Here is a 13,028-nt window from a genome sequence, read left to right as displayed (position 1 = left end):
AATCACTGGCCTTGGAGATTTCTCTGCTCCTTTTAAAACAAAGCTATAGGAACTTTTACATTCACTTGAAAAGGTAAACGTGGCTTTGGTTTAACATCTCACTAGAATGTTGGAGGTACCGACTATGCAGCACTCCTTCATTACTACATTGTAGTGGCACGCCATCTGATTTAGCAATGTAAATTAATGATGTACACTGATGTAGAAGTCAGCTGTTATTTGTGGTGTGCTAGAAGGGCTCACCTGTTAGATTGATATTTCTGGGGGTCAAATTCAAGGCTGTAGCACAATGGAGGATAGAGCCCAAACTAACAGTAGAAGAGACTTGATATAAAAAATAAATAAAATCTCATAGTTTAAGCACATGCACAGTGACTTGTTGAATGTAGTTTTGAATGAGATGATTGCTTCATGTGGATGCACAATATGAGGGGGATGTCCATCAGATCAGGCCAATCACAGTCCATAGCCAGTAGTCAGTGCTAATTATGTTTGTATTGATATAGCAACTGGTATGGACTATAAGCTCGCTTTGTGAAAGTATCTATGGGGGCAATTTTAACTTTGGATGATAGTATAGAATGGGTATATTAATGGCCACCACAGTAAAAACCAAATATTTGAGGCAGGGAGGTCATCAGAGCACTGTTAATGATTGACCATCCAGCTTAACTTATTATTAATGAGCATTAGCAGTAGACCCGTCACTGGAGATTGAGGTTCTTCCCATCAGACTTCAGATAAACCTGCACGCCATTGCCCTAATAGGTAATGTAATTGTATCTGGACAAGCAGTGGAAAGCCTACCACAGCACTGTGTTGATTAACTTCACAGTCTTGCAGGAGAGTTTTAGCTGATTAAACTCCAACACTTGGCAGAGCTCTAAGCTTTGGCTGGTACTAATTTTTGCCTAAGCTCTCTGGCAAGTTGGGTGTGTGTGCAAGGAAAGACTGTGCACACTCAGATGAGCAGAACTACTTGTATGGATTTCTCAGTAGTTTGGAGAGACCTTAGCATGGTGAATGGTTTTTGTATATCTTGACATAAACTTGTCCAAATAAAAATAGTGAAAAACAGAATCAACGTGAAAACACATTGGAAGGGAGAACATTGCCTCTTACATGATCATGACCTACACACAGCATTACTTAAGTTGTTAATGGATAATTAAATAAAATGGAACATGTTAAGATTGAACTCAGATATTATGAAACTGCATATTCCAATGTAACTAATTAGATAACATTTCTTCCCAAGAGGAAATGACTGCCCAAACTACAATGAAAAATCTGAGATCTGATTTTCTATTATGTACTAAATAAACCCCCCCCCCCCCGCCACAACCCCCCACCAAATTTACAGGGCTTTGGGGGAAAAGGCAGGGGAGCAGCATAGGTGAATTGCTCCTTCAGAGGGCTGGCAGAATGACCTCCTTCTGCGCTGTAATCATTCTATAATTCTATGAAGTCCAGCATGGCCCATACCGTACCAGCATTGTGTGCAACGAGAACGCCATTTTGGACATTAAATGACACCCATAGTGCTGAAAACCCAGCTGCCACAGAGCCGGATTTCAAGCCCTTAATGGCTGTTTAGTAGAATCTAAATACACATTTTAGAATTGTCTAGGTTCTAGTCACAGTCCGTTTTTGCTGAGAATGCAGTCAATTTCCAATCAGACTCACATAGCCAACTATTTGTATGAAAATTAGACATTGTAAAATCCTACCCCACCTGAAAATCTCTGCATATTTCTTTTAACAAGCAAAAATGTGAGTGACTTTCAATGGACATCTTTTTTGTTTGCAAGTTATTTATAATTACCAGTTAAAGTTTTTGTTTTAACAAAAGTAACTTTTTCAACTTAAAGCTTGGGTTTTCATAGATAGTCATGAGTGCTGCAAGTATTCCAAATCTCAGGAAATCAAAACCTCAAAAAATGATAAGTGCGTAAGTACCTAAGTTGTGTTACATTCAGATTGTCATGTTCCTGTTTAGAGCGGGTATATTTTTTTCCACAGGGCAAGACCAGAGAATTGGCAGAAAAACAGTCTGAACAGTAAGTCATTTAAATTTGTCATATACACACAACACTAATAATTCACTAACTTTGGTTCTGCAGATTCTTTAGTCCCTTCACTGTGTCAGCAACGTCAAAAAAAATGTAGTAAGTCCGCAGTCCAGGGTTGACCTCTGAAGAGACTAATTCTTCTCACTCCAGTGATATAAAGAAAATGTGATGAGATGGGCAGGGGGCACACTTGATTGATATTATCTCACCATGAAGATTAGTCCAGATGTTTGCAATACAAAATGGTGATGGTCCTAGATTCCATGGAGGAACCCAGGGAATACCAATATTTTGTAAATGAGAACTTCTAAAATTGAAAACTGTACAGATATATATAAATAAGAGTTTACCATCACCAGCTCTTAACTCGAGATTTACCATATTTTTTAACTTCTTTATTGACCACATTAATTTTCTTAATTCCTCTATGCATTTTAGGCAATGGTGTTTTTTATTTTCATTGAATTTTATTTTTATTACTTGTTTAAATATTCCATATATGCAGATTTTGTCCAACTCAATATAACTCAGTGAATGGATTAAATCTGCCACTAGGGATTTATTATTACCCCAGAGTTATTTCCCTGATTCCAAGAATATACAGCTTCAAACCATTACCAATACTAGGTAAATAAAACTCTTTAAAATGTCTTGTTTGATACTTAAAAGTTCTATTTCTCAGAATAAGGGATCGGCCATTTCGACCCGATCAGAGGATTGTGAACCTTTGGAATTCTGTACTCCAGAGACCTGTGAGTGCTCAATCGTTGAGTATATTCAAGTCAGAGACTGACAGATTGTTAGATATTAAGGTAATTAATGGATATGGGGGTAGTGTGGGAAGATGGAGTTGAGGTAGTAGGTCAGCCATGATCTTATTGAATAGCAGAGTAGACTCAAGGGGCTGAATAGCTTTCTCCTCCTATTTTCTTATGTTCTTTTGATTTTACTCTGGTGTGAAGTGAAATTTTTCTATGATTTAACATTTTAAAAAGAAGCAAAAACTAGAGGATGGACACTTTTGGGTGTTTAGGGATGCTCCTGCTTGATCTGAGTCAGGGTGAACTTTTATATACAAGCTTCACTTTCGATCATCTGACGCTAGCCTAAGATTTGTTTTTTTACCCAGTTGGTTTGGTAATCTAAAGCTGAAACCTTGGATCATCAAGAAATCTTAAGTATTTAATGAACCTCCTAAAATATTCGAACCTAACCCTCACTTGGTAGGATTTGAATTATTTAATCAAATTATTTGTTGCAGTGTGTTGAGGCCTGATCCACTCTGGTGGTGTTCCAAATTTGATTTTTCAAAGCATTCTAGTTTAAATGTTGAGAAGGCAAGATGTTTCCACTTTCTAAACTGAAATCAAGCTTAGGTTTGCTAAACTAACATTGATGAGAACCCATTTAAAATGAATGCATTGTCTTTGGCATTGTGATTGGAAAGCAAAGCTTAAATTTTAGCTGCTGGAAGGGAAATTCTCCTACTGTGTGTAAACACACATGTAAATAGAGTTCAGTTCAGTTCTGCCGAAGGGTCGTGAAGACTCGAAACGTTAACTGATTTCTTCTCCACCGATGCTGCCAGACCTGCTGAGTTTTTCCAGGTAATTCTGTTTTTGTTTTGGATTTCCAGCATCCGCAGTAGCTTTTAGCTTTTTGTTTTTATCTCTGTGTAAATAGAGCTCTCTATCTTTCTCCCAGACAGGAGTATAAGTGACTATTATAACATGGGAACAGGAGTAGGCCATTCAGCTCCTCAAGTCTATTCTGCCATTCAATTGGATCGTGACTGATCTATTTATCAGCCTTGGTTCCATATCCTTTAATACTCTTGCCTAACAAAAATCTATAAATCTCAGTTTAGAAATTTTTGATTGACCCCCAGTCTCAACAGTATTTTTGGTAGGAGAGTTCTAGATTTACACTATCCTTTGTAGAAAGAAATGCTTCCTAACATCACCCCTGAATGTCCTAGTTCTAATTTTTAAGGTTGTGCCTCCTTTTTCTGGAAATAGGGTTAGTAAAGAGAAAGTATCAATTTCTTTAATCATCTGTAACTCCTCAATTAGATCGTCCCTTAATCCTCAATACTCGAGGGAATATTCCCAGTTGAGACCAAAATTGCAGATATACTCTGCCACCTACAGTAGAAAAGCACCAATTAGATATTTTATTATCCAAATTTGTAGATCTTTGGGGTCAGAACCGGTATGTCTCACTTTTGGTCCTGATTAGCAACTGTACTAAATAGCTCTTCATTTCAAAAAAATTTCCAGCTCACTTTGCAGTTGGAAGTATTTCTAGAATTAATAGTTTGAGTCCCTACTGATTTCAATTAATTCCATGCATGGTGAAAACTTTTATAGTTATTAAATTGTGAAGTCTACACACTGTTTCTTAATCAAGTTAATTTTGCTGATTATAATATTAAAGGGGTAAGTTTGGTATATAGTAAATTACAAGTATCCTATTAATGATGGATCATGCTCGGTTATTCCTCTTATTTCAAGGAATCAAATGGCATATAAGGAGGCCATTCAGCCCATTGCTACTGTTCCAACACTTTAAAAGAGCTATTCTACTAGTTCTACTTCCACTCTCTTACCGTATAGCCCTGTAAATGTTCAAGTATATATTGAACTTCTTGTTGAATCTGCTTACACGACCCTTTCAGGCAATGCATAATTTTTTATTCATTCACTCCGAAAAACATCTGCTTGAGGCACTATTCTTTGTAAAGTACCAAGTGTCAGAGTCCCAGGTAAAGCTCCACTATTTTGTTACAAGTAGTTTCTGTATTTGATGTCCATTTCACTTTTAGCTGTTACCTGATTTGTTTTACATAAGTAATGAACAAAATGTCTCATTAATTATTTTCGTTTTATACCTTCTACAATCTCTTCCCAACTAACTCCAGCCAAGATCCAGCATCTCTACCTCTGCTCAGTATTACAGACCTGGTTCCAGACCTCCAGCATATTTTCTTCTGGATGTCCAACTCCATTGAGCTGCTTTACTTCATCCAGCAGAGGGTCCCAGACTATATTCAGGGCATTGAGGATCTGGATGCACGAGGTAACGTTATGCAGTTAGCAGATTGGGAAGTCAATGCAAGGGGCATTGATAGTGGCTTGGGCATGCAACATGAAAGTTAAGTGTGGAGTTTTGTTTAAGGCTGAAAGCAAGCATTTACACACTGTAATTCATGGTGAATGGAGTGTGCAATAGCCGGAGTCCAATATTCTGTGGATGGATCAAATATATTTTTGAATGAATGATGTGGCAGAAAAATAGTTTGCAACTGATGGGTTGAAATGATGTGTTGATTGATGCTAACTATGTTTTATTTTGAGAACAGGTGGTTTGGAAATTCTTCCTAAGGGACTTTGATTGGATTTTTATAAAATCCATCATTCTATTTCAGGTTGGGATAAATATTTTCAAGCTGTTAGCAGGCAGACATCTTAATACAGTTGTAACGTAAAACGAACAGAATTACATTAAAAGAGAGAATGAGAAAGGCAACAAGCAACAACCAAATTCCACATGCGTTCATGTTTCCCAAACATCAGGGGTAGAATTTCCTTTTACTCATGGGCATAAGTCATTCCTGGGCAGAGTGCTTCGAAGGAAATCTGATGGAAAGCATCACACACTTGAAATGTGATGCATAGAAATGCTGTTTAATGTTAATTATATAAATTTCTATACTGGTTTACATTTATACAGTAATGGACAGATAAAGACTTCTGGCCTATCCAGACAATTCATATATACACTCCCCACCTCACCCAAAAAATATCAGGGGTAACACTCTACTCTTCAGTAATATTTCTTACAAATGCAATTTTTATGAATTCCTTAATTGTTCAGGTGATCTCCAGGAATTTCCTCTGGCCTCCATGACTTTTGCGAAGGTACAGCAGCAGTCCAAGAGGGGCCATGAGGTAGTTCTTGGCACATGTTATGAATTCTGACAGACAGCAATTTGGTTCCACTTTGTCCCTACTACTTTTGTTATCAAGCTCTGAAAAAAAGTCACATTTAATCAACTTTGCTATAATTCAATACACTCAGTAACTTAATGTGTCTTATAATAACTAAGGATCAGCACAAATGTTTTGAAGAAAGTTTTGTTGCACATTCGATCTCATTAGCATTTCCAATATTTTGCAATACTAAAAAATAACATGTATCAATAACATAACAGCAACTTTCATTTCTGAGCATGTTTACCATTGTAAAATGCTTCGAGTTGCTTCATAGGAGTGCAATCAGCCAACAATTGATACTGAGCTAAAGAAGGAGACATTAAGACAGGTGGCCAAATGCATGGTCAAAGACGAGAGTTGAACAAGACATAGGATAAAAAGGAATTAAATTTACTCTGCTTCACTCCCTCCATTCAACACTGGGAAGCTTGCTGTTCACAGATAGTCCTGACATGCAGCATTCACGCCACACAAGTGTCAGGCAATGATCAACGCCAATAAGAGAAAATATTTCCATCTCCCCTTGACATTCAATGGCTTTACCATTGCTGAATCCCCCACCATCAATACTCTAGGGATCAGTATTGACCAGAAACTTAACTGGACCAGCCAAACAAATACGACGGCTACAAGAGCAGGTCAGAAGCTGGGAATTCCGTGGGGAGTAGCTTGTTTGCTGACTCCCCAAAGTCTGTTCAGCATCTCCAAGACACAAGTCAGGAGTGTGATGGAGTAATCTCCACTTACTGAGATGAGCTCCATAAACACTCAAGAAGCTCAAAGCCATCCAGGACGAAGCAGTCTGCTTGATCAGCACCCCATCCACCACTTTAAACATTCACTCCCTCTACAATCCCCACTCAGTGTGTACCATCCACACTGCAGCAACATGCCAAGGCTCCTTCGACAGCACCTTCGAAATCTGCGCCCACTATCACCTAGAAGGTCAAGGGCATCAGACATTTGGGAACACAGGCACCTGCAAGTTTTCCTCCAAGTCACAAACCATCCTGACTTGGAACTATATTGCTGTTCCTTCACTGTCACTGGGTCAAAATCCTGGAAGTCCCTAACAGCAGGTGGTGGGTGTACCTACACCACATGGACTGCAGTGGTTCAATAAGACAGCTCACCGCCACCTTCTCAAGGGCAATTAGGGGTGGGCAATAAATGCTGGCTTTGCCAACGACGCTAACATTCCAGGATTTAATAAAATAATATATAATTTTAACAAATCATTTGAGTAAGACTCAGCCTATGGGGTCAGTACAAATGAACATTTGGTACATTGGATACTAATTATTTAAGTGAAGAAATTACTTGTGATAGTTTTTAAATAAAGTAACTTTAAATATTACAAATTAGTTAGAGCTTGCCATCTGTGCATCCTTGCTTCTGATTTTAGCAGCATGAATTTGCATTTAGGAACAGCAATTATCACAAAGAAAACATTCATACCTCAGACCAACCTCTACTCTTAAAATTTTAGCATTGTATTTCCCAGATTTCTATTGAACACCAACACTTAAAAATTTGTCAGGGCTTATGCCATTCTGTTGCCATAACTTCAATATAGATCCTTTTTATGTGTGAAAATATAGTGAAAAGCCCTATGAAGCCCAAGAGAAAAATCTTTTTCTTCTCCAGGGCCAGAATATTGCCGTCGGCGTGCGGGGATGGGCCCGAAACATCGATGCGCAAAATGACACATTCCAACGTCATCGTGCATCATTTAGATATTTCGTTCAGCGGACGCGCGCCAGAGGTGGCTGCGCGCCTGCCAAACTGTCAACGGCCTATTAAGGCCATTAAAAAACCAATTAAAGTTGTTAGCAACACTGCCCATCCAAGGTTGGAGGGCGGGCGAAGAGCCCAAGCGGCCTTCGCGTTTTTCAGGAAACCTCAGCCAGGGGCAGGATGAGGTTTCCTGAAGGTTTTATAAAATTACTAATTAAATTTTGCACAATTCACAAACATGTCCCAGCTCATGTGACACTGTCACATGATGGGACTTGTTTAATAACTTTTTCCACCTTTATTAAAAAGATTTATTCGCGACTTAATTTCCCTGAGGCTGTTTCATGCCTCAGGGAGATTGCTGTGCTCTTTGGCGCGCCCCGACTCTCCCTCCTCCCCCGACCCGCACAGGTAGCACTGAGCACTACTGGCCGTGCATCATGCTGGGCAGGCCTTAAATGGCTTGCCAATGTAAAATGGCGGCGCGCAGCTGATCACGAGTGGCAATCGCTCCATGCCTGCTCCCGCCCAGCCCGCCCGACATAGGTAAGGTGCAGGTCCAGTTTTTCTTCGACCAGACTCGCAACAAACAACTAGGCTCTGGTAAAACAAACGATGGAGTGCTTGCTGGAACATAGAGCATTATGGGTATTGTAGCCACCATTATTGACAATTATTGCAAGGATTAGTGTGACAAGTGACTAATGGCAGGAAGGTTTGAGGCATGAGGCATTGTGTTGAAACCTCCTGGAATATGGTCCAATCAGCGTTGGCAACCCTGCTACACATGGGTGTTTAAGCATTTGTAGCACTCCTTCTGAAGCGGCTGAAATAAATTTGTGATACTTTAATTTCAGCTTTTCACCAGTGGTGACCTTGTGGTGTTTCCATTTGGTAAATGGTGTATGTAACAGGTTTAATAGTTTCCATTATAAACATGGCCATAGGAATTTACAGTGGAAAGAGTTAACTTTAAGTGCACATGGTGATAAGGGTTTTTAACATAAATCAATCTTCCATGGTCTTGCACAGAAAATATGTCCTCTTCTTGCCTGTCTCTGTTATTTTCATGTTGCTATTTCTCTCTTGGATACTCTTCTTGCTTCTTTATGTTTCTCCCACTCTTTCATTTTCTGTCTTTTTCCTCTCTCTTGCTATCCTCTCAATGTCACTCTTCAGAACACAAAACAAAGACTACACCAGATTTGTAATAAGGACACTTTCATTTTTTTTCTCTGTCACACACACAGCCTGATTTTTAAAATAACACAGAATATGAATTTTACCTCAGTAAAGCTCTTGTAGTTTGCCTTTTAGGGTTTCTTGGAATAATTTGAATACTTTCGGGCAAAAAACTGATGAAAGTTATATAAAAAAAGATTTTAGTATAGCTGAATGAATGACATTGATGCATCCTGGAAATTAGATCAACGTACATGTTTCAGCTGAAAACTCAAATTCAGCCCACGGCATCATAGCTCTGGGCAAAAAAGAACTCCAAGCCCAGGCTTTTTGGAGAGGCTGAGCTCTTCATTAAAAAACAAATAGGAATAAAGTGTTACCAATGGCAGAAGGACCAATAAACAGTCTCAAAAGAATGAGGGGAAGAAATTTATGCAGTGAGTCGTTATGACCTTGAATGCATTGCCTTAATGTGTGGTGAACGCAAATTCAATTATCCTTTCAAAATGAAATTGGACAAATACTTCAAAAGGAAAAGTTTGCAGGCACAATGGGCCGAAAGGCCTCCTGGGCTGTAAGGGGGAAATCTTTACTTAACTGACTCATAGAGAGCAGGTCAGCCAGAAAAGCGCAGAGAACCCGCAGTCCAAGATTCTCAGACACACGAGTTTTCAGGGGAGGAGGGAGGTTGATTAGATGAGGCAAAAGGGCATTGATAGGGTGGGGTGGAGGAGGGTCTCAATCAGGGGGGTGAGAAGGTGGGGAGTCAGTTGGCGAGAGGAGAGGAAAGTTGAGGAGAGGAGGTGGTGGGTCACAGGGGAGGAGGAGGAAGGTTAATTTATGGGAAAGGGGGTGGATCAGCTGGGCTGCGGATCCAGGAGTGGGGGAGGGTTGGAGGCTAGAGGCCTCGATTTGGGGGCAAATTGCAGGCCTGTGGAGTGTGGAATCAGGGATCTGAAGCAGAGTCAGCAATGGAGGGTGATCAAGACCGCTGTGGGAGTTGGGGTAGTGAGAGAATGTAGGCTTGTGTGGGGGAGCATGATCAACAATCTCATGGTGGTGAGAGATCAGAGACCAGGGCCAGGATTTCCCGGTCAGTGAGCAGGGGGCGGGGCCCGCTCGCCGACGCATAAAATGACATGCGGTGACGTCGGGTGGAACTCCTGACATCACCGCGCCCCATTTAAATTTTCAGGTAGGCGGGGGCTCAGCAGAATCAGCTGTGCACCTGCCAACCCGCCAATGGCCAATTGAGGCCATTGACAGACTCATTAAACTAATTAATGGACCTGCCCGTCCAACCTTAAGGTTGGCAGGCAGGCCAGGAGCCCTGATGGGCATTAGAAAAAGCATGAAACCTCATCCACGGGTGGGATGAGGTTTCATGTAGGTTTTTAAAAATGTAATTAAAGTGTATGTAAAAGTTATGGACATGTCCCAACTCATGTGACAGTGTCACATAAGGGGACATGTCAGGGGTTTTTTTTTCTATTTTTCAGATTTTTAAGTGTACAGTTGATCTTCCTGAGGCAGCACTTAGCCTCAGGGAGATGAGTGCGCTCTTTCACGTGCATGCTCCCTCCCGCCTGCACAGGGAGCGCACAGCGCTTCCGTGCGGACGTCACGCTGGGCGGGCCTTAATTGGTTCACCCACGTAAAATGGCAGCACTCCCCCAATAGGGGGCGCCAATCAGAGGCGCGCCCCCGTGCGCCCGCTCCTCAATTCCCCCCCCAACGTGGTAAAATTCTGCCCCAGGTGTCTAGGGCCACAATTCGAGGACTCCTGGGGAAAGCCATGATGTGGTGCCTAATTGCAGAAATTCCTTATGCCAGCACCTGGATCCAGGGCAGTAGATGTAAAGGTATCTCCTGAATCTACAAGTCCTCACTTTGATGAATCTGCTGAGTTTCCTGGAATTTAGGAAGCCTGGCTAACAGCAATTAAAATAAAAAAGTAAAATGACAATGAGACCTGCAGCCTTATTATCATATTTAAAGTTACAAACAGCCTCCTTGGAGTGGGTTGGCTTTCTATCCACCTTCCAGCTTCAGTTAAATCTAGAAGGTCAAAGGTGGATTTGGGTCAGGAAACTAATTTCTCAGATGTTAACCCCCTCCACCACCCAACCCAAACCCACCCTTTTTTTAGGTTAATATTTCCCTCCTATTATTCTGTGATTCTAAGCTGTTAAGAGACACAAAAATAATTCATTGGATATATTTAAATGTTATTATCAATTACCGAATTTATATATTTTTAGTTTAGTTCAACCTTTATCTCGGACATTAGAAATTTCACTTACTGAGGGAATAAATTGGAGATAAAAAGAACTCTTCAGAGGCATTTTCAATGTATTGTGAGAACACAGTGGCCATATTGCACACTCTCAGTGACAAGCTTATATGGGTGTTTTCTATTTTAAATGTGGACTTACATTTTTTTTCATGGAAAAAGTTGTCACAATGAGGTGAATTTTCATTCCCGGGATTGGGAACCTGGTGCCTGGAACATCCCTGGGTTCTGGCCCTACACCATGTCAGCGGCACTGACGGGATGCAGTTTTCAAAGCGGTATTTAATTGCCCCAAATTGAGTTTGTCACCCAGCTAGGGGCATTGGGCGTGGGCAGGAGGCGGGAGCTGGGCAAGGAGGGATAATTTAAAAGGCAAATGGCAGGCGTGATGGGACTTGCCGTTCCCTTTGTAAATGGTCGAGGGAGAGCAGAGGGCCAGAGGTAGTTTGAGCAGCCATCCCCACATTTTTCTGAAGCCTTTACAGAGGCGGCTGTTCTCGATAGCAAATGTTTCCCGAATCCTCCATGTTTCGTCTGCTGCACATTTGAAAATTGCCATCTGTTGCTCCCCATACTCCTAACGCTACAGCTAGTACAACAAACAATTAACTGGAGGCGTACAGTTTCCCCTCTTGCATTCTCTTTGAAAATTTAACTGTGCCCTTGAAATGTGGGATCCAGTGACACCATCCGATCATACGATTTTCCGGGCCCGCCTGCACCCAAACTTACCCCGATTGAAAATTCAGCCTGAGTTGTGTGCTAAAAACGTGACAAACGGTGCAGGAATACAGATATAAAAATGTTAATGTATTATAGATAAAATTCAATCTCTACCATTAGTATAATTTACTTATTGAGTCATCTTTTGTGTGTGCTTAATTAAAAATGGGAGTACAGTAAAAATTCAGTAGATTTTGATAATATCCAGCAGAACAGAACAATTGTCTAGAATGATGGCGATGGTTCCGTTCAGTAACTGTTTCCATTAATGTTTACTGATGAGAAATTGTAGATTAGTTTCGCCCGGCCTAAAATGTTTCTCCTCAGAACAGCAGTATTTATATTTTGCTGGGTGGATCTGTTATAATTACAGTCAGCAGATTGCAGCCTATTAACACAAGCAGATTGCGTGACTGGGAGAAATGTGAAGCAAGAGCTACCCGATACGGTCAATGCATGCAAACTTTACATATTTATATTGCGCGTTAAATAAAAGCTTGTAGTATTTTAATACTACATATTTTAATACTACATATTTTAATATGATATTAAAGATGTGCTTTTCAGTAAAGCATGATAAAATGACAAAAATCTAAAAACTTGCTTTGTCAAACTGAATAAAGCAACAAAGAATGCGATATTAAGTCATAATATATACATTCTTTAGGGCTGCTAGGGTTCTCAATTTTACCACACAGTTAATTAACTAGTCTGTGAATGGACAGGTAGTTCTTTCAAATTTCATTTCAAACAAAATGTTCCGTAAAGAGATAGAATTTAGAGGGTGTACTGGTCTAGACCTAAGTGGAGAAACAAGTGCTACAAATGAATACCAACGTGTAATAGGGTCATAAAGTTCACAAATCACCTACCATTTATCCAAAATATCTTAATATCTCGCTAATGTAACATTATGAGATTTATATCTCCCACATTATCTGTTCTCATAGGGTGATTACTCAGTAAGTGGCATTTATGGGCAGTTTTGTGAATGGAAATAGGTTCTTCTATACTAGGCTGAGAAAG

The 13,028-nt window shown here is 40.3% G+C and overlaps 1 protein-coding gene across 1 annotated transcript in view; it reads left to right on the top strand.

The window, feature by feature from the left end:
• Nucleotides 1–13,028, top strand: part of radil (Ras association and DIL domains) — a 140,558-nt gene that overhangs the window by 52,136 nt on the left and 75,394 nt on the right. The window contains exons 5-6 of the mRNA XM_078558608.1: nt 2,023–2,060; nt 4,993–5,150. Of these exons, the coding sequence (XP_078414734.1) occupies nt 2,023–2,060; nt 4,993–5,150 (196 nt within the window). The remainder of the gene's footprint in view (nt 1–2,022; nt 2,061–4,992; nt 5,151–13,028) is intronic.

The sequence above is a fragment of the Cetorhinus maximus genome, chromosome 15, assembly GCF_964194155.1.
Source record: "Cetorhinus maximus chromosome 15, sCetMax3.hap1.1, whole genome shotgun sequence".
Classification (NCBI taxonomy): domain Eukaryota; kingdom Metazoa; phylum Chordata; class Chondrichthyes; order Lamniformes; family Cetorhinidae; genus Cetorhinus; species Cetorhinus maximus.
The sequence above is the reverse complement of the archived record's forward strand: the minus strand, read 5'-3'. Positions and strand labels throughout refer to the sequence as shown.